Source organism: Lentinus tigrinus, assembly GCF_003813185.1.
Source record: "Lentinus tigrinus ALCF2SS1-7 unplaced genomic scaffold L226scaffold_1, whole genome shotgun sequence".
Lineage (NCBI taxonomy): Eukaryota > Fungi > Basidiomycota > Agaricomycetes > Polyporales > Polyporaceae > Lentinus > Lentinus tigrinus.
Window position 1 is genome coordinate 276,442 of NW_027137910.1, and position 26,606 is coordinate 303,047.

The 26,606-nt window shown below is 55.0% G+C and overlaps 9 protein-coding genes across 9 annotated transcripts; 5 read left to right on the forward strand and 4 right to left on the reverse strand.

The window, feature by feature from the left end:
• Positions 1 to 30: 30 nt before the first annotated feature.
• On the reverse strand, positions 31 to 11,440 carry L226DRAFT_606899 (dynein heavy chain protein 1). Its single transcript, XM_067685718.1, has 18 exons — positions 11,421 to 11,440; positions 11,112 to 11,358; positions 10,492 to 11,056; positions 10,355 to 10,439; positions 10,209 to 10,303; positions 10,078 to 10,157; positions 9,955 to 10,014; positions 8,792 to 9,904; positions 8,034 to 8,742; positions 7,525 to 7,980; positions 5,590 to 7,471; positions 4,833 to 5,539; positions 2,381 to 4,779; positions 1,272 to 2,327; positions 1,055 to 1,218; positions 806 to 998; positions 475 to 756; positions 31 to 421 (listed from the first exon to the last, which is right to left on the reverse strand). Exons 1-18 carry the CDS (start codon positions 11,424 to 11,426, stop codon positions 174 to 176), a joined length of 10,347 nt encoding a protein of 3,448 aa, XP_067542187.1. The 5' UTR covers positions 11,427 to 11,440; the 3' UTR covers positions 31 to 173.
• Positions 11,441 to 11,547: 107 nt separating this feature from the next.
• Positions 11,548 to 12,321, forward strand: L226DRAFT_2780 (Sm-like ribonucleoprotein). The gene is made up of 5 exons (XM_067673543.1): positions 11,548 to 11,677; positions 11,731 to 11,757; positions 11,807 to 11,869; positions 12,049 to 12,130; positions 12,188 to 12,321. The coding sequence occupies exons 1-5, from the start codon at positions 11,639 to 11,641 to the stop codon at positions 12,238 to 12,240; spliced, it is 264 nt and encodes an 87-aa protein (XP_067542188.1). The 5' UTR covers positions 11,548 to 11,638; the 3' UTR covers positions 12,241 to 12,321.
• On the reverse strand, positions 12,304 to 13,718 carry L226DRAFT_548845 (peroxisome assembly protein per8). Its single transcript, XM_067682634.1, has 6 exons — positions 13,561 to 13,718; positions 13,418 to 13,495; positions 13,286 to 13,366; positions 12,949 to 13,232; positions 12,484 to 12,891; positions 12,304 to 12,433 (listed from the first exon to the last, which is right to left on the reverse strand). Exons 1-6 carry the CDS (start codon positions 13,607 to 13,609, stop codon positions 12,368 to 12,370), a joined length of 966 nt encoding a protein of 321 aa, XP_067542189.1. The 5' UTR covers positions 13,610 to 13,718; the 3' UTR covers positions 12,304 to 12,367.
• L226DRAFT_527889 (uncharacterized protein) lies at positions 13,689 to 14,585 on the forward strand. The gene is given in 5 exon segments (XM_067679210.1): positions 13,689 to 13,925; positions 13,939 to 13,942; positions 14,046 to 14,117; positions 14,169 to 14,262; positions 14,316 to 14,585. The coding sequence occupies 5 exon segments, from the start codon at positions 13,871 to 13,873 to the stop codon at positions 14,463 to 14,465; spliced, it is 375 nt and encodes a 124-aa protein (XP_067542190.1). The 5' UTR covers positions 13,689 to 13,870; the 3' UTR covers positions 14,466 to 14,585.
• Positions 14,586 to 15,173: 588 nt separating this feature from the next.
• L226DRAFT_541311 (uncharacterized protein) lies at positions 15,174 to 17,458 on the forward strand (the record flags this gene model as incomplete). The annotated part of the gene is made up of 11 exons (XM_067682047.1): positions 15,174 to 15,346; positions 15,369 to 15,370; positions 15,487 to 15,563; positions 15,621 to 15,884; positions 16,028 to 16,111; positions 16,171 to 16,261; positions 16,316 to 16,445; positions 16,504 to 16,705; positions 16,766 to 16,932; positions 16,986 to 17,134; positions 17,196 to 17,458. The coding sequence occupies 11 exons, from the start codon at positions 15,174 to 15,176 to the stop codon at positions 17,456 to 17,458; spliced, it is 1,602 nt and encodes a 533-aa protein (XP_067542191.1).
• Positions 17,459 to 17,893: 435 nt separating this feature from the next.
• On the forward strand, positions 17,894 to 20,274 carry L226DRAFT_606904 (uncharacterized protein; the record flags this gene model as incomplete). Its single annotated transcript, XM_067685719.1, has 12 exons — positions 17,894 to 18,066; positions 18,135 to 18,165; positions 18,221 to 18,280; positions 18,341 to 18,598; positions 18,663 to 18,689; positions 18,743 to 18,826; positions 18,878 to 18,968; positions 19,023 to 19,152; positions 19,300 to 19,417; positions 19,476 to 19,645; positions 19,704 to 20,181; positions 20,251 to 20,274. 12 exons carry the CDS (start codon positions 17,894 to 17,896, stop codon positions 20,272 to 20,274), a joined length of 1,644 nt encoding a protein of 547 aa, XP_067542192.1.
• Positions 20,275 to 20,285: 11 nt separating this feature from the next.
• Positions 20,286 to 22,075, reverse strand: L226DRAFT_606905 (uncharacterized protein). The gene is made up of 6 exons (XM_067685720.1): positions 21,937 to 22,075; positions 21,774 to 21,877; positions 21,663 to 21,719; positions 21,547 to 21,609; positions 20,664 to 21,495; positions 20,286 to 20,608 (listed from the first exon to the last, which is right to left on the reverse strand). The coding sequence occupies exons 2-5, from the start codon at positions 21,858 to 21,860 to the stop codon at positions 20,692 to 20,694; spliced, it is 1,011 nt and encodes a 336-aa protein (XP_067542193.1). The 5' UTR covers positions 21,861 to 21,877; positions 21,937 to 22,075; the 3' UTR covers positions 20,286 to 20,608; positions 20,664 to 20,691.
• A 519-nt stretch (positions 22,076 to 22,594) lies between these two features.
• On the reverse strand, positions 22,595 to 23,088 carry L226DRAFT_451551 (mitochondrial 54S ribosomal protein mL43; the record flags this gene model as incomplete). Its single annotated transcript, XM_067675019.1, has 2 exons — positions 22,595 to 22,785; positions 22,833 to 23,088. 2 exons carry the CDS (start codon positions 23,086 to 23,088, stop codon positions 22,595 to 22,597), a joined length of 447 nt encoding a protein of 148 aa, XP_067542194.1.
• Positions 23,089 to 23,270: 182 nt separating this feature from the next.
• Positions 23,271 to 26,040, forward strand: L226DRAFT_555785 (uncharacterized protein). The gene is made up of 4 exons (XM_067683078.1): positions 23,271 to 23,690; positions 23,739 to 23,895; positions 23,957 to 24,905; positions 24,969 to 26,040. The coding sequence occupies exons 1-4, from the start codon at positions 23,410 to 23,412 to the stop codon at positions 25,784 to 25,786; spliced, it is 2,205 nt and encodes a 734-aa protein (XP_067542195.1). The 5' UTR covers positions 23,271 to 23,409; the 3' UTR covers positions 25,787 to 26,040.
• The last annotated feature ends 566 nt before the right edge of the window (positions 26,041 to 26,606 follow it).

A 26,606-nucleotide genomic window follows, 5' to 3' on the forward strand; every position in this document is an offset into this window, starting at 1 on the left:
CATACTCACACCGCACTAAAAGATTGAGAAATCGTGAAGTTCATTAGCAGGCATTAGAAAGACATCACAAAGGAAGGTACTATGTATGATACGTGTTGGGTATGCGAGTATATATGTGTGCTCCAGAATCTACCCTCTAATCCAACATTGACCTAGAGAGATACATATACCGCTTAACTGCCAGCAGTCAAGCAGACCGCCCGAGTCGCAACCAACGCGCCTGCAGCACTGTCGAAGGGTAGATCGACCGTGAACATGACGTCGCTACGGTCGCCGTTGAGGTAGACCGGCAGGTTGACCCTGTTCGGCGCCGTTTCCTCCGACTGTACCCAGCGGATCTGAGAGGGTCCAAGACGGACAGTCTCGCCGTCGTTGAGCATCAGCTTGTCCGTTGCCCAAGCAGCACCCTCGAGCACGAGACCTTGAAAAATGCGAATCAGCATATAGTTGGAGGACCGGAGAGTTGACACTCACCATCGACGATGAATGCGCCGGGGTCGTTGACCTTCTCAATATCGAGCTCGAGACACAAGGTCTCCAAACTCCACCTCTTGCGGTGCGCAACAGCTTGCCGAGTGGCAGTGATGTAGGCCTCGGGGAAGAACAGTCCTCCAAGCCAGACCTCGACATTGTTGAGGTTGTCGAGCATAGCGATCTGGTCCAATTGGGCAAGACGGCGTGCGAAGTTTGAGATCCACTCGGAGACGCCCATGGCCTTGTGCACCTTGTAGCGCCGCCAGTGAGTAGGAATCGTGCCTGAAGCTGCCGTCAGTCATAGCAAGTTGTACAACGTCAAGACCCTTACCCTTGGTGAGCGAGCTCATGAGGGTACGGAGGTGGTTCGTCTGTTTGAGAGAACCCTCGCAGACCTTGACAACATCCGTCAAGTCCTTGTGGACCTGCGATAGCAGCTTGCTTCCAATCGATCCCTCGCGGAAGAAGAGACGGTACAGAGGGTCTGAGTGCTCTGTGCTCTGCTTCTGCAACGTGTGGAAGTTCTGATGATTCGAGTGTTAGTCGTAGAGTTCCCTACGCTGAATGATTACCAACTTACCGCTGGGAGCTGCTCGAGCCACTCCTTACAACGCTCATGAAGTTGGCGCATCCAGGCCGGCTGCCGAGACGCCTGACCTTGTGACGGTCCAGCGGCAGGTGCGATCTCGTCATCGTCATCCGCCAACGTACGCATCTTGCGCAGCTTGCCGAGGAGCTCGTTTCCTGTGGTGGCATGAGCACACGACAACTTATGTAGGAAGAAGAATTAGGCATACCTTGAGCGATAGCAATGACGCGCTCGGCCGTAGGAGGCAGGCTGAGCCAGGAAGGCGGCTCACGGTCGGGCAACTGTTGCACCCAGGAGAGGAAGTGCTCGAGCTTCGTGCCATCGGGAACAGTGAGGATCTTTGAACCAGTGACGCTCGGGACAAGGTCAAAGTCGACGTTGTACGCGGATGGCGTGAAGAGCCCGTCCACGAACGCATCCACGATTCTCTGGTCGAAGTCACTGTCCACCCTACCACCATACACCGACTGCTTGACGAGGGTACGGATGGCGTCCCAAGGGATAGAGGCAGGGTCGACGTTCGCACGGCCCTTCGCGATGCTGTTGAGCCAAGTATCGATGGTGGTGAAGGCGGCTGCCATGTCAGAGTCGTTGAAGTCATACGTCTTGCTCCACCCGAGAGGAACGTAACGCAGACGCTCTTGTACGACGGCATGGAACCATGCGAGCAAGAAGTACAAGCGGACCTTCTCTGCCGGTCCCTGAGCGAGGCGGCTGGGCGCGATACCACGCAGCGAGTCCGAGAGGTTGGCCTTGACACCCGGGGGAGGCTCGTTCATGAGGATGCGCGACTGGCGCAGAATGTTCACGGGAATGTTCGGGTTCGCCTCCATCGCGAGGAACAGACGGAAATTCCTGTGCGGACCAAGAGTCTGCAGCTTCTTCTCGAGCTCTCCGAGCCAAGCAGGCGCAAGATGCACATTCTTGAGCAGCACCCAGGTTCCCTGTCTCGCTGCCATTCCCACAGCCTGTTCCGCAAGCTTGAAACCTTCTTCAGAGCCCATAGCGATCGACGCGCAACGGGAACCAGTGTTCTGCACAAGGTTCTCCACACGGTAACTCGCATCGGTTCCGGGTACAGAGACCAACGCTACAGGGGTGGCAGGCTGAATTTCGTCGCTGACAATCTGACCAAGTTCGTAGGCATGCTCAGCGGCGATATCGGTCTGGAAGACGACGCGCACGAAGGACGCTGTTGACTGGAGAAGGCGGTCCGGACGCAGGCACTTGATGATGATCATGTTGCGAATCGCCTCGACCGCAGCTAAAACAGCAACCCATCAACGGAGGGTCATCAATGACATGCACAGTACTCACGGGTGCTTGGATCCCATGGTGAGGGGACGGCCTGTTCAGGTGCGCTCGACTCGAGGAACGGCACCCATTCATCTTCGTGCTCCGTGAGGTGGTTGACTACCGGCTTGAACATGGACTGTTTCGCGAATGTGACAACACGCTGCAGTTGATCTGGGGTAAGGATGCTGGACTTGAAACCGTCCGTATTGGTGACGAGAGCACCATCTCCGCTCTCGAGGAAGAACTCCAACTCGTCTGCAATCTCTTCCACACCCCGGAGTTTTACCTGCGCGAGCAAGACAGCGAGCATGACATGGTCACGATGAAGCAGGGCGCGCGACGTCCTCTTGAAGACGACAAGGAAAAGGTCACTGAGGAGAATCTCCCTGCGCTTCGCATGATCAGTGACGTTGCGGAGGTTGGGATTATGGTGGAGCACATAGTCGAAAATGTCGAGGAAGAACCGCAGGGAGAACTGGTAGAAGTGGTTGACGAGATTGAGTTGCTCCAAGATGAAGAAGACGGCGCTGCACGCTTGAGCAATGGGAAGATATTCGGCCGTCACCTCTTCAACTTCCTTCATGACGAGATCAGTCTCCTCCACCTTTCGAGTGATCTCGGCGGCTTCCCGCTTCAGCGTCTCTAGGGTGTTAATGACCTTGTCGTCGTCCAGGATGTTGCCAGACGACTCGTTGAGTGCCTGAAGTAAGAGCTTCTCAAGTGTGCGCAGTCGGAGACGGAACTCTCCTTGCATCTTCATCAAGTCCGTGCGCTTCCGCTCAGTGTCCGGACGCTCGACCTTCAGGACCTGGTCCAGTGACTGGCTCTGCAGACTGCTCCTCGTCATGGTGAAGTTGACGAAGGTGACACGACTACAAATATCCGGCGAGAACTCGACAGAGGGGTCACGAGTGGACAAAAACATGGTGAAGGAGGGAGAGAAGTCGATGTCTTGACTACCCAGGCGGATAAGGACACGACCGCCCGTACGCCTGATCTCCCTATTGAGGACGGGGTTGAGGATAGGGTCAAGATGTTCGACATCCTCGATGAGCAAGGTGTTTCCGAAACGCAGGGCGCTCTCGAGCACCTTGAGGAACTTCTCGTCGAGGAAGCTTGTAGTTTGGATCTTACGGTCATGGTACTCCTTAGCCAGGAATGTCGTAGCCTGGCCGGTGGGATCGATGATGAGGGGATAGCGACTGTATCGCTTGATCATGATGGCGTTCTCCGTGCATAAAGTGTCAGAAGGCAAGCCCTTTGACTGCCAGTTGAGACGGTCGTCCGCAGTAGACAGGTAGTCGGGGAGGGAAAGCTCTGCTTTGAACTTAACTCCAGCCTCGGACAGATGCGCCGACCATTCTTGCCACATCATCTCGCGGTACTGCTGGTCGAAGAATCCCGCATAGGCCAGGAAGGCCGCGGAGAGTAGGACGTCTCCAACGATGGTACCCATCTCCGTGTCGAACGTGCGGCTGCCATCCTCCCAACGCGTCTTCTCCGAGGACAAGCTCTCCAAAAGCTTCATACTGCGGTCCACCTTGCTTTCGACGCGCTCCATCTCCGCCTTGATAGCTTCAGTCTCACGGATGAGACCCGCGTACTCCTCCTTGTAGCGCTCGATACTGGCCTCCAGCTCAGCAATCATCGTGACCATCATCTGCGCCTGCTGCTTCGTAGCCTCCGCCTGATCCTCAAGCGATTGCACCTCGTTACGCAGGGGTTCGACCTTGTCCAAGATCTCGGAAAACTTGACCTGAGCGATGGCCCACTTGACGAGGGGACCGCAAGCCTTACTTGCACGTTGGACGGTCTCAAAGTTGTAGGATGGACGGCTGAGGAAGTCACGCTTCATGAGTTCGCGGAGGTGCTTCGTCATTTGGTTGGCAGTGTCGTAGTTGACGATGCGTTGGATGAAGTCGTCACGACGGATGATACCCTGCACTGTGCGCCAGCTGTCGATCTTGTGGCCTAGCAGCGTGCAAACGGACTCCATCGCGAGTTTGACAGCCTCGGGCGGGTTGGCCATCGTACGCACTTCCTGCAAGTGCTGACGCTTGATGTTACTGACAGCCGACTGAGCTTCGAGGACAGCTGGCTCAGCATCGGCCAAGTCTGCCATAACGATCTCGCGACGTTGCTTGATGTTCTTGTCCTGTTCAGCGAGAGCAGTCTGGATCTCGAGAGACGCCGCCTTCTTCTGCTCGGCTTCCTGCTGGTCGGACACCATGCGCTTCAGTTTCTCGTTGGCTTCGCTGTTCTTTGCCTCGAGCTGTGTGCGCTTGATGGCGAGACTCTTCCGCAGCTCCTCGACCTGCTCAACGGTGTCCTTGAGCTTATCGAGACCGACGTGAAGGTGACGCTGTTGCTCCTCGAGCTCCTCGCGCTTCTCGTTGTGCAAGCGCACGTAATGGTTGATGCTGTATGACGAAATGAGTTAGTCACGACTCAATGACCGCAGCGTAGTACTCACAAGTCGAGGTAGTGACGTGGGGTGACATAATTATAACGACCCTGGCGCCGACTGAGGCGTTGGTTGATCTGATGCATAGACTGGTGAACGTGGACCAATCCGTTGACGACAGCAGCACGGTGGGTAGGAGGCATTGACAAGTCGCGGTATGCGATGGGGAACATGGTAGGAGGGTTGTAGGAGGGCAGGTCCAGGTCAAGCGTGTTTGTGAACTCCAAGCCAACCTGGTAGAACGCCTGATCGGACCAGTCACCGAACCAGTCAAGCACGCAACGGTTGAACAAGGCAGGAGAGGTGGCCGCGCGGGAAGCCAAGCCGTTCTCCGGAGGGTTCATCGTGAACACGACGTGCAGGTTCTTCGCAACTTGTTGCGTGAACCAACGGTACAGCTCTTCCTGTGAGTCGAGCATGAGACCGTCACGCTGTGAGCCTTCCTTACAAGCCGTCATGAGCGCAGCATGTTCGTCTCCTTCGAACAGACCAGGAACCTCGGCGTTGGCGAGCAGCGTGTTCATGCGCTCCAGGAAACCAGAGTCGAGCACGTTTGACTCATCCATAATGAAGCAGATCTTCTCGCCCTTGCATCCCGCACGGCGCAGAACGGTCCGCAGGTCCTCGTCGAAATCCTCTCCGGTATACTTGTTGGAGACCTTGATCTGGAAGATGCTGAGGCCATTCATCCAGGCAACGAAGCGCGACAGCGTAGTCTACAGCGAAGGATCAATGAAAGCACATTCGTCCAGATGATGACACTGACCTTTCCACTACCACTGACACCAATGAGGAGCAAGTGGCCCTGAACTTGACGGAAAACACGATCAATACGCAAGACGTGGTCCAAGACGTCGTTGAAAAGCACGAGCGGAACATCCAACTCTTCTTCGTAGAATACGCGCAGACGGGCCTTCGTGTACTCGCGAAGAACCTCACGGTCAACAGGAATATAGTTCTTCGACGTCCAGTTGGAGAAGAGGATAGGCCTGTTCAGGGCTTCGTCACGGTTAATGGTGGGGAAGTGCTCCGTCGCCGCATTGTCGATGGTTTCGTCTGTCCATTTCTTCTCCTCTTCGGTGACAAGACGATCTTGGAAGAGACGCAAAGCTTCGTGTGCCCATACCCGGACAAGACCCTCGACGGACAGGATTTCCAAAGGCCGGATGGCCTCGTAGATACCACGGACCCAACGCGTGAGCTCACGAGGACTATAGACGTAGTGGGCCTGGATATCGGTGGTGAAGCGCTTCTGGGACGCGAGATAGACGTCAACCATGGCATCTGTGAGAGGTTCGGCGTATGCGCGGAGGTTGGGAACGACCTTGAGCAGGGCGCGGTTGTACGTCCCGTAGATCTGTTTGAGAGACAGTTCTCCGGGGTAGTCGACCATGACGAGTGGCGCATGGCGCAAAAAACGGTGGCTCAAGGGAACACGACCAGGGTCAGTCGGCGGGTTACAAGCGCCAACGAATTGGATGCGCTCGAGCTTGACCCAAGCCATGTCGCTAGTCCTCCAGTAACCACCACACTCAACCAGCTGACGAATGAACGAGATGACACGCTGAGTGCCATACTTGTCGGTAGCGGGGAGGTTAATCTCATCACAGAAGACGACGAGCCAACGACCGATCTGCGTCGGGGCAAGGATAACACCGTTCGGGGTCTTGCGGTACTCGCAGTACTGCTCGAAGGTCTTGAGTATCAACTCAGGCACGGTGGCACTTGAGAAGTTCAGGCCAACGACCTCCATGTCCGGCAGCTTGCGGAGCGCACTGAAGAGTGTCATGGTCTTTCCGGAACCAGGAGGTCCACAGAGCATCAGCGGCTTATGCTCAGAGAGCCACGAATACAAGACCTCCTCGTGACGGACGGTATCAACCGTGGGCACGACAACGTCCGACGCCGTGACAGCATGAGATTCGATCTCGATGACCGGAACTCGAGCTTGCCAAGCGCTCCACTCTCCGTTGGCGACTTGCACGTCGTAATCGAGGAGGGAGCCTCCAGGAGTGAGAGGAGGAAGGTCAACGCCGGTGTGCTTCCGCAAGAAGTCGCCGAGCTCAGCACGGAGCTCCAGGCGAGCATCTCCGGAAAAGGCCCAAATGATGTTGACAAGCAGACGCTTGGTAACATACTGCTCGACGCGCTCGTGGGACAGGGGGAAGTCGGAGTGTTGGATGTTGTACTCAATGACGTTGCGGACCGTCTTGTTTATGAGGGAGAAGAGTGTGTTGAGGGATCGAGTAACCGTGAAGTCCATGATGTGTTCGATAGTCTCCGCATATTGGAGCGCGCTCATGATGAGTTCGCCTTCGCCGAAGAAAGGCTCGAGGATGGCGGCAATTTGCTTCTGGGTGGCGAGGTGCGGAGACCCTGCGCCTTCTCCATCGGGGCGCCGTGTAGCGATTTCAGCAGCCTCGTCGTCGTCCGCATCGAGAGGGACTGTCGAGAGCGTCTCCAAGTAGTGTCGGAAGACCATCGCAGGCTCCACAACATCCTCGCTGAACCAAATCATACCACAGCGACTGACGGTAGCGAGGGTTGCGTACTTCAGGTGCTCGACCTCGAACATGATGCGGACATTGGGCGGAAGGTTGAGACGCTCTCCATTCGGGAGAGTGAGCAGCTTGTTGTCGTCGAGAACACTAGAAGCCCTGGATGAGCATGGGACGAAAGAAGAACCTCTTTAGGAACGTACCTGTTCAAGTTCTCGACCCACTCCGGATCGACGTCACCGTCGAAGATGATCCAATGCCTCTTGCCGCTCTCGCCACGAACGTCGTCGACGATCTTTCGTAGCGTATGCGTGAAGAGACCATCCTTCCACTCACGAGTCGTCGGGTCAAGCGTACCATAGAGCGCGTCCTTGTGCATTGCCTTGGGATCAATGACGTATTGCACACCCTCGACGCCATCAAGTCGCTCAAGAGCAGCGAGGAGCACCTGCCACGCATTGGTCTTGCCACTACCGGAGGGGCCGACCATCATGAGACCGTGCTGGATCTTTTGGATTTGGTAGAGTTGTAGGATCTTATTGATCCAGCGCTCGCCTTCGACGAGACGACGCTCGGCGCAGACCTTGCTGATTTGTTCGCGGAGCGCGTCGAGATCAACCGGAACGTAGTCTACGCCCGGGAAGACATCCGTGAGTAGACTGCAACAGATGTAAGCAATGACTACACTTGTACGAAGATCATTCATGCTTACCTGGTCAGCAGTGGAACATCGTCAGCGACGAGCTTGGGCACGATGGTCTCGGTCACACTCTGGATGACGATGACCTGTTCAGATGACGCGTCGGAGAGGCCAGCAGCATCGGCACCCTCGTTCCTCGAAGCGAGCAGACGCTCACGCTTGAGGATACCAGCGGACGCCAAGACAGCCTTCAGCGCACGAAGACCGAAGTCATAATGCGGCTGAGGCGAGAGCTGCTCGTCGCACAGGTTGAAGAATGGCACGATCTTTGACGCGAGGGACTCTGCCGTCCGGAAGCCCTGAGAGAACAGCATGACCTGAGCAATGAGCTCGCGATCTGGGCGCGTCATGGCCATGGGACGGAACAGCTTCGTAAGGTTGGGCGGGAGCTGAGAACGACCGGCGTAGTTCGGGTTAGTCGTGATGAAGATACCCATGTTCTTGTTGAGCTTGACGCTCTTGCCGACAAGCTCGATTTCGGTATTCGGGTTCTTCACGAGCGCGGCGAGACCCTGCTGAATGCTCTGGACCTCCTGCGAGACAGCGCTGAGGATACGCTCCTCAAGACGGTTGAACTCGTCGAAGCATCCCCATGCGCCGACTTGGCAGAGGCCGACGAAGATACGACCCATAGCTTGCAAGTCGAATGTCTCGTCACAACAGAAGACAAGGACGAAGCGACCCAACTGTACACCAAGAGCCTTGACAGACTCGGTCTTGCCTGCAAGTTTGTCAGCATCTTCTTTGTGCGATGATTGTGTTTGGCTTACCGGTTCCAGCAGGACCGAACGGAGAGCCACCAAGCTGATTGTCCAACGCTTGCGTGAGGGTGAGGTAACACCTGTCCGTAAGTGGCGTCTGGACCAGACGGTCGGGAACACCAAGATACTCCCATCCGTACGGGAAGGACGCGTCCGCAACGCGGATGGAGAGCCTGTCGAGAGGGTTGTCGATGTTCCGATTCAGGTAGAAGCGCATCTGGTAGAGCCAAGAGAAGGCCCGGTTGTCCGTGACGCGCTGTTGGATGAGCGTACGTGTCACGTCGCGCTGGTGAACCAGTTCCGTGATGAGGTGCTCGCACTTGCGACGCGTCACCGGCGTGAGCTCTGTCAATACAACGTCGGCAAGAAGGTCAAGACCCTGTCGCACGGTATCGAGAGGGCCGTCCAGAGGCTGAGAACTCTCTAGTGCATCTTCAACAGACGCCGTCCACACGACCTGGATAGCGAGGATAACCAACTGAGCAGGATACTTCTCCAACCAGCCTATGAACTGGTCTTGAGGCAAAGGCGAGACGGTGCCATAGAAAGATTGGAGCTCTGCTACCGCGTCGCAGAGCAGTTGCGCCAAAGACACCCGCATCTCCGCCTCCAGCTTCGTCAACCAGTCGTTGATCTTGGGGTAGTCCTTGAAGAGAATAGGATCCTTGAACCGGACCTCCTCGCCCTCTCGAGACGCCATGCCTTGAATTTGAGTCAACTCGTCGTCCAACATGATGGTCGAGATACCCGCGAACATCTTCTTGAGATGCTTCATGATGCGCAGGATCTCTTTGCTGTTACCGATGATTTCCAGCAGGTCCTCGTCACCGACGAAGTAGAACCGAGGGAAGGAAGCACGCTCTCGCTCCAGGTACTCTCCGAGAGCCTTCTGGATTTTCGTGAGCAAGTCCGCCAACCGCTCGAGGGACTTCTGAATGCCCTGGATGTTCATCACGTCGATAACGAAAGGTGACTTGTAGACCTTCTTCATGACTGCGAGGAATTCGGTGTTGATGTTCTGGAAGCGCGCGGACTCGACAGGGAGAAGGTGCTTGATATCGGCGCTCCCGGAGAAGATACCTTCGAGATAGACCCACCGCCGTTGCACATCAATCCAGACGTCTAGGAGACGACGTAAGCTGAAGACTCTGCAGCTAGATGTATGGACGTACCGAAGAGTACGTGTATACGGTTCAGTTTCTCCTCCCAAGCACTTGCTTCTTCCTCGAATACTATACACGATCACGATGGTCAGCATAGAGCAACGAGCACAAACATCACGCTACTGAACCTACCCTTGTAGTAGGGAGACAACTTCATTTGCGTGAGCGAGTTCAAGTTCTCGCTGCACTTGTTGAACAAGTCGTCCCATCCCCTACCAAGAGTCATGAGTATGACAACTATGCGGCGAATTATGGAGACATACCTGATCAGACGGCATTTGTTCTGGTAGTTGACAAGGTCAAGAGTGTAACTCGTCCAGGTCTCCTTGACTTGCCGGATGTACTCCTCGAGAGCCATCTGTAGCATAACTTAGTGAAGATAGTGATTGTGAGCTCCGCGTAGACGTACCTCTCCCTGTGCTTGAATAATGACCTCCTTAATGAGGTTCTCGTTCTTCCGCAAGTCCATGTCGTACACATGTCCAAGAGTCATCCTGTGCCAATCTTCGGCTGCGACACTCATATACATAGCGGGAAAACACTCACAATGGAAGACTGATCTGGGATGGTACCCTCAAGACCTTAAACAACTGCTTCCAGTGCCTATCCTTCAACGCCTCCGACTTGAGCTCCGAGATGAGCGTGTTGGCTTTGAGAAGTCCCCGCAACTGGTCCTGCACGTACTCGAACGCAGCATACTGTCGCATGCGCGTCGGCATCTCCTTCGTCGACGACAACAAACTGTCCAGCTGTTGTCTGAGCTTCCTCGGCTGCACCGTAGCCCACGTCATCTCGCGCAGCTCGCCAATCTGGTTCCATACGCCCGACAACGCCGTCCAGACGGCCTTTAGGTCACGGAGCTCCTCAAAGACAGGCTCTAATCGCGTGTGACGGATGAGCTCGAGGTCAAGGGCCTCCTTCGCTTTGCAGACGAGCTCGTAATCTTCTTGTACGCGGGTGAGCTTGCCCTCAAAGATGTTGATGGTGTTGAGTGCCGTGTCGGCGCGCATGCTTCCCTGTACTGGTCGCGTTTGCTCCCACTCTTGGATGATGTCGTTGATCTTGTTCTCGACGATCTTGTCCTCCGCAACGATTTTGAGCTGGAGTCCGGCTGCAACCCAACGTTCGCGCCTCTTCCCTTCTATGACAAAGACACGAGCACGCACCTAGTTGTTCCTGTATCGAATCGTTCTTCCTCTTGAGAATCTCGTTAAACGCGCTCCACTCTCCCCTCAGCTGGTCACTATACAGCCAATCGTCCGGGAATTGGTATCGAAACCGTTCAAGCGTCTTCTCTCCGCTTGCGCAGAGCTCGATCATTGGACCCCATGTCTTCGTCTTGCGTTTGAGGTCTTGGACGAAGGTAATGAAGGTGACCGCTGCCGCGGTAGAGGAGTTGGAGGGTGCCAACAACTACGAGAGGAACATATGCAGATTGGCCATTGATTCTATGCATGAGAAAGACGAGGACACACCTCCATGTTGTTGACACACTGGTTGAGGACAAGTTTGGGTAGACGCGACGCGTCGCTAGAGAGCGCATTTCGGCAAAACCCGAAACACCTGCCCTCCGCGCCGCGCGCCAAACTGGACGTGCCTTCACTGTACGCTTGCGCCGGTCCTCTAAATCCTTCTCCTCCTCCCTCTTCCCTCTCTGCTGTCCTTATTTCCTTCAATCACTTCGTAGCCCAACATGTCCGGTCGTCAGCAGCGGGTGATGGTTCAGCCCATCGTACGTCGCCTTCAGCTTCAGAACCGCGTGCTTGAACTAACTTTGTCCTTCAGAATGTCATCTTTAAGAACCTGCAACAGGTAGGGGCGCGTCGCCCAGCCCCTTTCATCACTAACATACTCGTCACAGAGGACAAAAGTTGTGATCTGGTTGTACGACAACATCGAGATGCGTATCGAGGGGACCATTATTGTGCGTGTTCAGATGCACCTGCAAGCACTCCGCGTTGAACTTCAGCATGCCCGAAGGCGACATCGACTTCATTGCACATAATGGCGTTGCTCGCGATGAGTGCCTCCTGCTTAACATTTCTTCTATTTACACCGTTATCTCTGCTGTGGATGGCCAGTTGACCCAAACTTCACCCATAGGGTTTCGATGAATTTATGAACGTCGTTATGGATGATGCAGCAGAAGTCTACGTCAAGGATGCAAAGCCTAGGAAAGAGATCGGTGCGGTCCAGTACTCATATGTATCACAGCAGCTGCTGATATCCTCCGATTATCCAGGCCGTATATTGCTGAAGGGTGACAACATCACGCTCATTCAGCAAGTTGTCTGAGCAAGATACTTTCGTCTTCCGGTGTAAAAGTGTGGGATGTTCGCACACATATTGTACGTTTCTGCTGTGATATTACCTTCCACGCTGTGCTATCGATCATCTTCTCGGAAAGAACGAATATTGGGTATCACAGATTGTACACGGGTAATAGGGAGGTGAGGTTCAAAGATTGTCGACAGAGTGGACACTCAGCCTGTAAGATCCTATGAGTGAGATATGCAACAAGCGTTCAGAATGCCTCACCTTCTCGCGCCCCCATCCTACGATGCAGTTCCAACAAAACAGGTGTCCGCAGTCCGTCGCACAGCTCGCCGTACGTTCTTCCAAGCACAAGGTGCAATTCCGCCCTGCACGTATTTCTGGGGGTATATGCGCTACGTCAAGGATTGTTCGGTCATCTTCCTCCGCAGGAAGTGGCGGCGCGTCTTCCTGACCGGCTGTCTCGAGCATCGTTGAGACTCGGCGGTCGTCAATGAAGATGTCGTCCTCGCTATCCGTTACGCGCTTCCCCTTTGACTCTTCTGGACTTGACTTGGCAGACCGTGTGCGAAGATAGCTTATTGCTCGATGGAGCAGCCGCACAGCAAGCAGTATCCCAAGGAGAGCATAGGATGGTGGTCGTGCGTTTGGGTTCTCAGGTATAGCGGATATCTGAGTAGCAATCCTGATTAATATGCCCAACATAGGTTGAGGTGACATGCCACGCACATATTTGATTCCTAACGACCTCTTCACCAGGTTGTAATACGTCCCTCGTAGGTAAAATATCGCCAAGTTGATCTCCGACATCACTTCCAGGACCGTAGGGATCTTTCGAAGTGTCGCCCCAATCAGGGAAACTGGTGAGAGGGCAGAACCCCATTTTGACAAGAGATAGGAAGGTAGTGTAGGGAGCAATATGAGGGCGGCGCGTAGTCGAGGATTTGGTCGTCGGTCAGTGCGAGAGGAGTGCAGCCATACATCTGTGTACTCCTCGCCCAGGGTCTGTGAGCCTACCGCTCTTGTTTTAGTTTGGTCGTCTATAATTGTCACAAATATCACTCACCAAGACCAACCGTCAAACCATAGTACAGCACGTTCGCGGCGAAGTCAATCTCCTTGTCCCATCGTGTAAGCCACCTTGTCCCTACATCACCTTCAACGCTACAGCCTGGCCGGTTACCAGCATAGAACTCACCAAAGCATGAGCGAAAGACGTTCTCAGCCTCCTCGCGAAAAGCAGAAACCTGGAACAAGTCCCGTTGGTTGGACCGGACTGTCCACGAAAGCGGCGTTGAGCACGACTCCTCACTCCGGCTCTCATAAGACTCGGTCACGCACTGATTTGTGCCTGCTGCGCTTGTGGGAAGGACGGCAAGGCTGTCTCCATTGAAGTCCGGTGAAATCGATAGCGTGCAAGCAAGAGGTTGGTAAGACGTCGCGTCGTGCAGCGGGCGGGGCACGAATGCGGGGTCACCAGCAACTTGCAAGGTCCGGAACAGAGCGTGATTCGGGCGCCCCGAAGACCCGACGCGTCTTGCGACCAACTCCCATCTCCGCGACGTCAGGGTTTTTGCGCTTTCTGGTCGGCACCCGCTCACCGCTGCTTCATATTGCTCCCTGCTCTTGAATACTCTAGTCTTAATTTAAAATGCCTCCAGTAGCGATGCCTCAGGGTCAGGCTGGACCTACGGTCTGGCAAAAGTGTACGTCACGATCTGAACGAGTTCAGTGGGAGGATGCTGACGGGCACCTGTGCGTTCCATAGTGAAGTAAGCTATGTCTTCATATTAGCGGTTTGGAAGACGAGGCTGAACCTCGCTCAGGATGGGTGCTGCCATGGGTGCTGGTGTCGGACTGACCATGGGTTTCCTGTTCGGAACCTTCAGTATTCTTCGGTACGTCCCACGTCTTTTTGCTACGATCGGAAACTCATACGGGTTGCACAGAGGTGGCGCAGGCCCTCGAGGTGTCCTTCCAACGCTCTCTCAGTACATGCTCGGTAGTGCTGCGACGTTCTCGTTCTTCCTTGCTATTGGTTCGGTATGTTGTATTCCTCATTACACGGATACACCTGATGTTCACCATACTTGTAGGTAATCCGCAATGACGCACAGCTACCTCCACACCTTGAGGCGGCTCGTTTGCAGCTAGCGTCCCCAGTATTGCGATCTAGGACGGAAGGATTGGCGAACATGAGGGCTCAGTGGGCGCGGGAGAAGACGCAGAGGTCAGCTCCTCAATGAACTTTTCCTCACTCCATTCATCTATACGGCATATCACTTCCATCACTCCTCCTTCTGCATGTGGGTTTCAAAAGCTGGCCCGGTTCGTAGGAGACTGAATCTCACCCCTTTTGACTGCCCTCCACATGTCTGAGCATGCAGATGGAGCACAACAATTGTGAGTCAAAACCACGGTCGCCGTGGGGTTGGGAGGTCTCATTACATGCACATCAGGATATGTGCATTGCGCGTTCAACCTGCTCTACGACGCAGGCGTGCCCCTGAAGCAATTACTCGCGTATCTTCGCCGCACGAGACACAATTCCCATTATGGGGCACACATGGGAGTTCACAGTGGACGCTAACCACAGCATGGCACTGCAACAGTACCTCACTGCTCTCAGAACTAGAGGATGCCCTACGGAGTGGGGCGACTTCGTGAAGATGAGATTGTTGTCAGACCCGGATCCGTGATCGTTAACGCACGAGAGGTCTTCTCGCCGTTCTTGCTTTCCCGGCAATATTGTTGTCTGGCGTACCAGTACCACGTAGACCTTGGTATGCTCGAATACGCATACTTATACATACCGCTCCCTGGTTCTGCTGCGGACCGTCGAGGTCCTAAAGCAACGAGCGCCCATAAACGGTTGTGCCGCGGCAATGCATGCAACGTGCGCGGCGGTGCGGCTCAAGGCAGGTTCCTCGAGGTGAACTTCGACTCCAACCTCGATGTCAATGCAACAAAACGCTGAGGCGGACCGCCTCAAGGGGGAGGGCAACGCGCTCTTTGCCAAGAACGACTTCTCGGCAGCGTACAACAAGTACACCCAGGCACTGCACCACGATGACAAGAACGCGATCCTGTATTGCAACCGCGCAGCATGCTCTCTTGGCTTGAACAGGTACACTCTATTGCGCCTCAAGTGGTTGTTATGAAGTGCAGTCGTAGCTCATGTCTTGCACTTAAAGGTACCTGGACGCTAGCAGCGACGCTGAGAAGGTCAGTTCTGCGTCATGCACTCTGTCCAGACGCTCACAGCAGGAGATCTCGCCGATCAGGCAACGGAGCTCGACCCAGCATATGCGAAAGCATGGAGTCGCCTTGCTGCAGCGAGAACGGTAGGCACCATGCGCGTCTCTCCAGACATGATATGATCGGTGCTGACCATCTCTTAGGGCCTGAACAGGCCAGACCTAGCCGTCAAGGCTTGGGAGCGCGCTGTTGCAGCGCTGCCTATCGAGAACATGACTGCGGCACAGCAGAAGCAGAAGGCACAGTACAAGGCGGAGCTCGCGACGGCGAAAGCCAAGCTCGAGGATCTCAAAGCTCGCCCGATGGAACCCCAGGGAGCTGTCTCGATGCAGAATGGCCAGCTACCTTGGAATCGCGCTGCTGCTATGTTGCCGGAACTGGAGAGGACGGGGGTATGGGAGAGTAGTGTGAGTGGTTCACCTCCAACTCGTGCCGCGATGGATTCCAACGTCATCTTCATCACAGGCATGGCTGGTTGTGTACACGTATCAGGTATGTATTCTGCTTGATTCAGTTTCAACCTTGCTCTTTTCGACCTATGTGCTTTTAGGAATGGCAAAGGGCTCTGATCGCCATGAAAGAGGGCCGACCCATGCACACGTCGAGAGGCCCAGGTTACTTCGGACGTCAAGGAGTAGGTATTACATCAGTCTTTCTGCCACACGTGGAGTTTACCTGTTATTCGCGTTACAGGTCATCGAAGGACTCACCAATGCTCTAGTCGCCGATACTCGGGTCTTCCATATATCGGATCCCAACTTTCTGGAGATGTACAACAGGCAAAGTAGGCACGCCAGCTGCATCGATGCCATACTCTGACGCCATTGATCCACTGCAGTGATGTTTGAGTTCACTCAGTCCAAGGCATGGACGGATAATGGATCGCGCGAAGTGATAACACAAGTTCCGAAACGACTGCGCACTGAGGGTTGGGACTCCGTACGCCCTGCACTCTCCTTGACTGTTAGGTGAGATTTTGCATCACTGTGAAACGGACTTCACATCCTAATGTATATCATCGCACAGGGGATGGGTCATGCGAGCATTCATGGAAGATAACTTCAAGAACAATAGTGTGGCTGCTCTCGACTTCTACACATCCGCTGTCGAGGTCCTTCGGTGGGGACAAGAGGCCTACAAGGATGTCCCATTCAGCGACAAAGGGCAAATCTTCCAACCAACCTTCATCCGTGGGGTCAAGCGTCTGCGTCTGGAAGCGTTCATGAAGGTATCCTGACATGATCTGGTTCCAATATTTAGTGTTCCGTCTGACCGGGTGCTCATGCAGGCTTACAAGATGAACCCCGGACCGAACTCCAAGTTCCCACTGTCGGAACTGCTAGCGGGCGCAGATGAGCTCCTGGCAGAGATCGGGACCCTTCCCGACAGGCCTAACGACGAGTGTATCGGTTTCTATCTCTCCTTCTTCCCATATGCTGTCGGTTCAGCGCACGCGTACGTATTCAGCTCAAATACCCTCTGAAACCTGAGATATAGCGATCCGTTAGGCTACGTGGCTTTTACTACCTCCACACGGCAATCAATCTCGAGAAGACTCGAGGGCTGACGGAGGAAGTTGGCGAGCTCTACGGCAAAGCGGCGTCGGAGTACAAAGAGGCGGCACTCAAGTATCCGACGGACGACGAGCATCACGCTGGTAAGTTAAGCTGGGGTTACGCTAGAATGACATTCCATTGAAACAAATTCATCGCTTCAAGGGTTCTTGCAATGTTCGTTCGATTCGCACTACAACGGGGGCGCACCAGCGCGCGATCTCCTCGACACCCTCGACCGGCTTAAAGACAGCATCCCTCCCATGAAACGGATCTGGGAGTTCACCGCGAACGCGGTAGCTGGCCGGGACTTCGTGCTCAAGCAGGCTTTGCAGATTCGCCAGCAGCTCCTTGACAAGATCGCAAACGGTACCATCCAGGAGCAGGACAAGGTTTACAAACCCGGCAAGTCCCCGGTGAAGACATAGGTTGTCATCTCATCCAAATTTTGCGTACTAGCTCGGTGCGCACGTTTATCGCTGTCTTGGTTATCGTCCCTGTATCTTGTCGTGGCGTTTACATATCAGAACCACCGAACAAATTCTCCCGAGAGCTCCGATGCAAGGTCGCGAACGCTGTATGGGTTCGGATGAATCCGTACCCGTCCATTCTGCCTCAAAATTACGTGTGTGAATTGCAGAAGTCCCCGCAGCCGACATAAGAAAATTACCAGTCAAAACCCAGGACGTCTGGAAGACGGAGATGCTAAACAAAGCTCACTAAAAGCCTCACACTTTGACTGCGAAGACAGGGTCGACACCGACTATCCATTGACCCGCACCCCGTGTCTGTTATCGTGAGAACAGCAAGGAAGGGCCTTTGTGCAAGAAGGAATTCAGGGATGTAGTTGGTCCACAACCAACATGTCCAGCGTACATACGTCTAACGCCGAGCGACTCAAAGCCGAAGGCAACGCGCTCTTCCTCAAGCACGATTTCTCTGCAGCATACGAGAAGTACACAGAGGCTCTGAAGTACGATGCTAGTAATGCAATCCTCTATTGCAATCGCGCGGCGTGCTCCCTTGGCCTGACCAGGTTAGTTTCTATCTGGAGTACTTCAGTGCAGGAATGGCAGCTATGCTGACTCGCCGGCGGTGCCCTAGGTATATGGATGCGGCGACTGATGCCAAAAAGGTACAGAACTAAGCACTCTGTCGATGCACCCTCTAATTGTCACCTCATGAGTCAGGCTACAGATCTCAGCCCGTCCTACGCCAAGGCCTGGGGTCGTCTCGCCGCTGCACGCGCTGTAAGCCCAATACCATCGTCCTTCTTGCCAAGTTTGTGCTCACGTATCCGCTCGTTATAGGGGCTCAACCAGCTCCAAGGAGCCGTCGAGGCATGGCAACGAGCCATTGCCGTCCTACCTGTGGAGAACCTGAAGCTGGCGGAGCGCCAGCAGCGGGCGCAGTACTCCGCCGAACTCACCGCTGTTGAGAAACGGCTGGAAGATCTTGGGGCAAGTGGAAAGCAACCAGAAGGTATCGTCGTGAGGCAGATGAGCGAGGATCTGCCGTGGAAGCGTGCGTTGGCAATGTTACCAACCTTGACCACTTGGGAGAGTAGTGTGAGTCCCTATGTCTCGAAACGACCAGCCTATACTGGGCGTTGACATGCGTAAGGCATGTTAGGCCTGGGTGATTGCTATCGCTTACCAGGTATGTCGTCCACGATGATCCAGGCGCCATGTTGATGATTCACGGTCCTCTAGGAATGGGAGCAAGCTATCTCGCACATGGAACAGGGGAGAACCATACATGGGCCGCAGGGAACAGGTTACCTCGGACGAAAGGGGGTACGTTGGCACCTGAATGGCTAGGTCATGATGCTTGCTCATTGGGTTTAGGTGATCGAAGGCCTCACCAATGCTCTGATAGCGGATGAACGCGTGTTCTACATCGCCGACCAGGATTTTTTCGATCTATATAACAAACAGTGTATGTTGGGCTTGGATTGATCAACAGTCGGTACGCTGACTTGCCACTGTCCAGTGACGTTTGAAATGGCCGCAAACAGAGGTTGGATAGCCTCGGGCTCAAGAGAGGTCATGGACACCACACCCAAGCGGCTGGCGACCGAAGGGTGGGCCTCTGTGCGTCCAGCACTCTCAACTACTGTGAGGTAAGCTATGTCATTACCTAGCTCAGTCTACTTGGGAAGGTTGCCCATTCTATTTATCGAAGTGCTTGGATCATGCACGCGTTCGTAGAAGAATGGTGGACAGGCAATGGCGAAGCTGCTCTCGATTTCCTGACCTCAGCGTTGGAGGTCCTCCGGTTGGGGCCAGAATGTCTGGAAAGACGTCCCCTATGAAGACAAAGGGGCTATTTTCAAGCCGACGTTCGTTCGTGGCGTCAAGTGTCTCCGCCTCAGCACGTTAATGTCGGTGCGTCTCAGTCCGGTATTGCCGACTCGTTTGTGCACAACTCACTTTGTGCTCACAGGCCTACACCAAAAATATTGGCACAAATTCCAAGTATTCATTGGAAGAACTGTTAGCTGGGGCACAGGACCTCCTTGACGAACTCGCCGGGGAACCGACCGAGCCGCAGCACATCGACGAGTTCGCGCACATTCTCTCCTTCTTCCGCTACCCAAGGGGGATGGCTTACGCGTGAGGGTTCAATGCTCTGTTTCCCTAAGTATGGTTGAGAGCCCATTTGGGCCCGTAGTATCCAGGGCTTCTACCACAACCACAAGGCAAATGAGATTCGCTCCGCACAAGGCCACCACCCCAGCGAGGTCTTTGACCACTACCACAAAGCGTCCAAAGCTTACATGGAGGCTGCTGCATGGTATCCTCGGGACGAAGAGTCGCATCCCTGTGAGACTTCCTATCTTCACACTGGTTTCGACTTCGACACACTCATCCCCAACGCAGGGTATTTCCATTGTGCGCTACACGCGATGTTCCAGAAAGGCGGGCAGGTGCAGGATCTTCTCGAGGTCTTGGACAGCATCAAGGACTCGCTCCCGCTCGTCAAGCGCATCTGGGAATACGGTGCGAACTGGGCAACAGAGATCGACTCATTCGCCACTCACTTCGAAAAGGACATGGTATTGCGCGACAAACTCTTGCAGATGATGCAGAGCGGATGGATTGATAGGGACACAGAGGTGACCCTGTCTCCAACGGGAGAGATCGTCATGGTGTGACCGGGACTCCGGACCCTCTTGCTTTGAGTCTGATTTATAACCGATGCGACGTGTAACTTGTAGACAGGCATTGTATCTTCTTGGTAATTGACACGAGTCACCTCACCTCCCCTTCAGAGCACTCAAACACCGGTTCAGCATTTCCGCCTCATTCTTGACGTGACCTTGTACCCATCATGAACGTGTCTGGACGAGGATGGCATTCCGACAATCATCAGTGTTCCAGATGAGGCATGCATATGCGGCGACAATGAGACTACAAGCGACGCGACGGTATAATGTGATCACAATGTCCCTGGGAACGTCAGCGCGCCATGACATCCACCGCCTACATAACGAGTCCATCATAGCGCATAGGGCATGCAAAGTCCGTGATCTCAGATCAACGTGAATGGTTAGGGAAAAGAGCCATGGGTAGAGACTGCAAAGGACAAGAACGTCAGCTTCTGAAGGGAAACGTCAACATCATTGCTCACAAAGGTGGCGCAAAAGACCGGCCAGAAACTACCTCGGCCAATACGTCGGCGTCGGTAATCTGCTGCTGCACGACCGGACCGACCGGAGGCTCCCGGCGGACCTCATAGAGCGCAGGCTGGCTGCGCTGCTACCTGGTACACCACGACTGCCACCACGGGTGTGTCGCGGCGGAGTATCCCACAGCGGGAACGGTCCGGAGATGGTTGGTCGATCAGTCGCAGTTGCTTTCGCAGGCGCTTTGGAAGATGAATGTGAGGACGGCCCGAAGAGCCATTTGAAAGAGAAGAACCCGCTGAGGCCCCGGGCCTTCTTGGGTGGAGGTGGAGACATGCACGAGCTCGGCTCGCGCTCATGATCGTCGTCGTACTGGTCTTCTTCGTAATGGATCGTAGGCATGTCGAGGAACTTGACGGACGGCGCCTTGCGCCGGCGCGTCTTGACGGAGGAGCTCGACGATAGGATTGACTTTGCGGGGGCGGGACGGGTTCGTGAGGATGCGATGGACGAAACGGAGCCGGAGCGCTTCCGCACACGAGAAGGGGCGAAGATCCGCTCGTTGACTTGCCCGAGCATGGGGGAATGGGAATCGGCAGAGGACTTGGACGTACTTGGACGCATGCCGATGATTCCAGACCAGAACGATGACTGAGATCCCACCACAGCCCGTGTGTCCTCTGGTGGACGATCAGGGTTCACCCATCCATCGGGATAGGCGATCGCCGCAGAGACAAAGGGTATCTCTGGCATCTCGTCGTACTCGGGTATGGACTCCATCGATATCTGTGATGACGAGGAGGCATCGCTATCCGTGGCGGACGGAGTCGGTGGCGTCTGGAAGACCAGAGTTCAGGAAGGGTTGGTTTGGGGTTGGAACAAACGTACCAGATTGTATGATATAGGGATAGCACTACCTTGATTCAGCTCTTTCATGGGCTTGCGGCGTCGCTTTAACCACGTGTTGGTCTAGCATACACGCGACAAGATAAATCAAAACATACCGAAGAGGATGGACCTTCCCCAAGCGTTGTTTGAGAAGAGGAGCGACTCCAAGGATACTACGGTCGCATTAGTTACGCTGCAAAGATGGATGTACTGGATGGTGGACTCACATTTGCACTTCCTCCAGATTGCTGCCAGTCCTCCCATATACGTCCGTCGCACCTCGGCACAGAATAGTAGCTCTCAGTGTTCTGCATGGCTTGAAAATTGACCGCTAGCAGGGTTGGGTGAGGATCCATGAATCAGAGGGAGGGGGAAAATGGAGGGACTCACTCAAGCGAGGGCAGGGGGGATATGGTGAGAGGCAAGAGGCGACCCCAAGGGTCGAAATGGAGGCCGGGTCACTACTATCCTCGCGTGCGGCTTTCCGTGCGTCAGTATGAAGTACAGAAGTGCCGTCCGAGTCAGCGGCTTCGACGACGCATCGTGGTAAAGGCGTGTATCAATGAAGCGAACACGAGGCACGTGTACGTACCGAGATTTCCTCTTGGGAGAGATTAGCAGTGAGTTGGGAGGCTGCATTCCACATGCAACGGAGGCAGACGCGTGCCTTTGCGACTCTCAGGGACATTCGCATGGGGTATTCTTGTCTCGGAGGGAGGAATGGACACGACCTCGGGGGGAACGGAGTGATGAGGACGGCGCTTACAGGACCCTGCATGCAAGTTGAGCGGTCCGATGACTTCCAGTAGGAGAATACGTCCATCGACCACACGCGAGGCACGCCAATTGCACGCGAGATGGGATTGCACAGCAGGAAAGCAAGCTTGTTGGTAACTGCGGACATGTATCAGCGTGAGGCACATCGGAGCGAGGCATGTCGCCTCTGCAATGCATGAGTGACGAAACGCACCGTAAAGTATTAATGCAGAAGATGAGGTAAATCTACACGCACTGCGACTGTATCCGCGTAAGAGACGGAGATGCCCGCTCATATCCTGAACGGCTCCTCGACATGCAGTCCACTCCAAATACCCCTCGTCGCCTCTGTCCGACTCTCCACCGTGAGCCGCTTGAGCGGCTTAATTTTTGCACCGGAAGAGTCAAGAAGCAGCTGGACCTTCTTGTCAATGCCGGTGACCTCAAAGTCCTTGAGCCCGATAACCTTATCCCGGTTGTTGACTAGTGACTGTCAGCGCAACGTACATAGACATGAGCGCAGCACTCACTGTAGAGACCACGTATAACGGGCTCCCTATGACTCCTCTGCCTCACGACGAACTCGACATGAGGGTTTGCGCGTGCCAGGTCCTCGAGGTGATTGTGAATGTACGTGCGGAGGTTAGCCGAGGATGCCCAGTTATCGCAGAATTCGAAGACGAGCTTGCGAATTTGTGGAATGAATGCTCCGTGACCGTTGGCCGGCAGAGACTGCTGCTGAGCACGGAGGAAGGGTCTGACAGCGGGAGCAAGTTTGGAGGCCATGGTGGTAGCTTCAAGTTGTGTCTCGACAGCGAAGAGTCGAGGCGCCGCCCGAGATGAAGCGCCGCTCAGAGCATCACAAGCTTGGGGCTTTCGGAGTTACCTAAGCGTTTGATTGAGCATATCGGGGCTTAAATTAAGCAGGCTACGCGAGGACGCATTCTCCGACGACAGCGCTTGTCTCCCAACCAAGCACAGCGACGCGAGTGTAAACTCACGCGTCGAGCTCGACGCGTTTGGCTCTTCATCCACAGTCTCTCTCAGCCACCCGCGCGTCTTGCCTCGCCAAAACGGCGTCAATCGTTGCACAAATCTCTGGCCGACATGGCGCGTGCAACCCGTTCAACCACCACCCACGAAAAGGACAAGACTCAGGACCAACCCCAGACCTCTCGTAAAGGCGCGTCCAAGAAGCGCAAGCGCAACTCGAACGCCGAGAATGAGGAGTCACCGGCCTCCAAACACCCTCGCACAGAGACCAAGGAGGAGGTTTCTCCAGACCCAGAGGATCGTCTGGAGGACAAGAAGGAGGGGGAGCTCCTCAGCAGCGGTGATACACCATTACAAGATGCGGATGCTGCGAACATCCTGGAGGTGCTCGAAATGTGCGTAATGTTTGCCATATATCATTTTCAACTGCTCATCCTCCCTAGGGTTGACACGCAAGGTCTTCTCGACCGTGTGTTCCCATTACCTACAGACTCGGTGGAAGGGGCTCCCTCAGGGTCATCATCTACTGTGTCCTCAGCTATGCTTTCGTTGCGTACACTCCTGAAGAGCCCTTCACAATACCCTATGCGCATTTTCCAAGTACGTTAAGACCTTCGCTGCGTTCCTGGCGTGAGCTTATCGATCCACCTTTTTCACGCAGGCTGCTATCAAGCACCTTCACCCAATTTCCTCTCACCCCCGTTTCCGTCCATCAGAGACTACCGTCCAGCAACACCGCTTCTGCGACCTTGCGACCTCGCTACTGGACCAGGCATCCCGAAACAATGCCCCTGTTTCCCTCAGTGCCGAATCCATCATCGCTGTCACCGAAGCGGAGGAGCAAGCCACATCCCCTAGCAGTAGTACACACGAACTCGCAGCTGGTGTACGACCTCGCAAGTACGCCCTCGTGCAGCATCTCCCGACTGGAGATTGGTGGTCGTCCGTAAGCTCGGAGGTCTTGACAGCGGATGGCATGGGCAGGGACCTGAGAACGCTTCACACTGCAAGGGCCGAGCTCGTGTCCATCTTCCCCTCTCCATCTGGCCAAGCTCTTGCACAGAAGGGCACACTTGGCGATTATGTCGTGAAACGGCGACCAAACCAATACCGGCCACCTCAACCTCGCCGAATCAGCTGCGGCAAGTTCCTGGACTACGGCCCGTATGCGAGTTTTGCGCCATACTTTGACCAGGACGGTGTCGAAGTTGGCCGTGTAGGGATGGGCGAGGTGATTTTCTACCAGGAGATGAAGAGAAGACTACGTTCCTTGGCCAAGGGCAAGCGACGAGCGTTCCTCGCCGCCAACGATGCTGCGAGGGAGGACGTCGTGATGGAGGATGCCTCTTCTTCGGAAGACGCAACCGCAGCTGGGCCATCGCAGGCCGACGACGCTATCACGAAGGGTCTGGAATTGTTGTTGGCCCCTGAGGAGGTCAGTTCGATCAAGACGGCGCTTGGTTCCTTGGAGATGGAAAAGGCCGTGGATGAGCTTCTGCAAAGGAACGCGAAGGCACTTCAGAACCTCGAAGAGCTTCAGCTGCAACGTCTGCGAGCCCAGGGAGGCGGGTCTAATGTGGTCGAGGTTGGTTCGGAGGAATGGGACGTTGGTGAGTTTCTCATTGGCACCTTTGTCACCACGAACGTCGCAGTCTGATACACATATCATCCAGCTCAAGGTATCACGGATTCCCTGGCGTTATTGGCGTCCCTCAGGCCTCGGCCCTCCAACGGGGATCCAGAACACGCCCCTCTCATTCCACCAGCATCCGTCCTGCACAAGCTTCAACGTACCCTGCCGCTTGCAGCCACTGAAGGATGGTATGGTAACCTGCCGGAAGGCCGCACTACTGCCTTCCATGACGACACGACTGTGCATATGCGTGCCAGTACCGCTGCGGCCGCCTCTAAGCCTGTCGCTGCTCCTGCAACGCCTGCCCCGAAGGCCACCACCCCTGCGCCACCTTACACGCCTTACTCGTACGGCAACACCTACCAATCCACGCAGTACCGCAGTAGCTACGGGACATACACCCCAGCTCAAGGCAGTTACTATCCGAACTCCTCCTACAGCACCGCCACGTCCCAGGCAACACCCGTCACAACCTCTACGCACTACCCCAACGCGCAGTACGGGACAGGACACAGTCAGTATTACAGTGGATGGTACGGGAACTCGGGGAGGTCCACTCCCCAGCCAGGACAGACGGGAATGTCTGGCAACTTCGCGAGCTACTTCGCGCCTGGGACCGCGCAGCAGCCGCAACCTCAGCGCGCTGTTGCGAACACGGTCCTCTCATCCGCGAAGCAGCCGTACCAGCAACAGTCGACATGGAATGGCACGACCCAGGGCGCCTACGTTGCGCCCACCCTGCCCGCGCACATGCGCACTGCGGCTGGGGGTGCGTCAACCCCTGGGACGCCGTCGCCTGCGACTGGGACTGGGACTGGGACGTACGGATACTATGGAGGCTATGGGGCACCGCGGTGAGGGGCTTTGACTCTCAGGCTTCCTCCCGTCGTACTTTATTAGTGTAATATAACCACGTACATAAGGCTTCTTCCTAATATTACATCTGACTACGAGCGAGGTCTTTTAGGACCTTGGGCGTAAGCTTGAGGGGCGAGGTACTGTATGTATCGCTTTCGGACGTCGACTCGCTCGCTATACGCATGCTATTATGGTACAGTTTGCGGGATTATTGCGTAGGCATGTCTCCAAATAGAATGGATTGCATGAACACCACGAACTACAACATTGAAATGTGTACAAAGATACTCAAAGGTTTGTCTGCATGCCGTCTAGGCTCAGCGTCCCACCCAGTCGGGGATGACGAGCTGACTTCCCAACATCAGGGCGTCCCCATACGGTGGCGCGCCTTGCTCTGACACGGCAAACCACCCCCTCAACGCCTCGGGCGCGCGCGGACGCACACCCTAACTGAAGGGGAAAGTACCCACTCGCAACCTCGGCCGTCGGAACGACGATAGAGACCAGCGAGGACGGAGGAGAGGACGTGTCTGGCGAGCAGTCAGGTGGGCGAGCGGTTCATATAGCAGTTTTTGCTCGGCCTTTGCCGGACACAAGCTTCCCAGGACATGTCGTCACTTCGCCCACTGCGAGCCAGTGAGTCTCTACTCTCATCTTATACTCTCGAAATTCAGACGATACTCATTCATCACATGTTTGAAACTGGCCGTACGCATCCCAGGCATGGTACGAATAGACGGGCCGTTGGGAAGGTTCCATATGACGTTCAACCCTGCCAGCCCACTGCTAGCCGGGCCTGCGCCCGGGCCAGCGAGCTAAT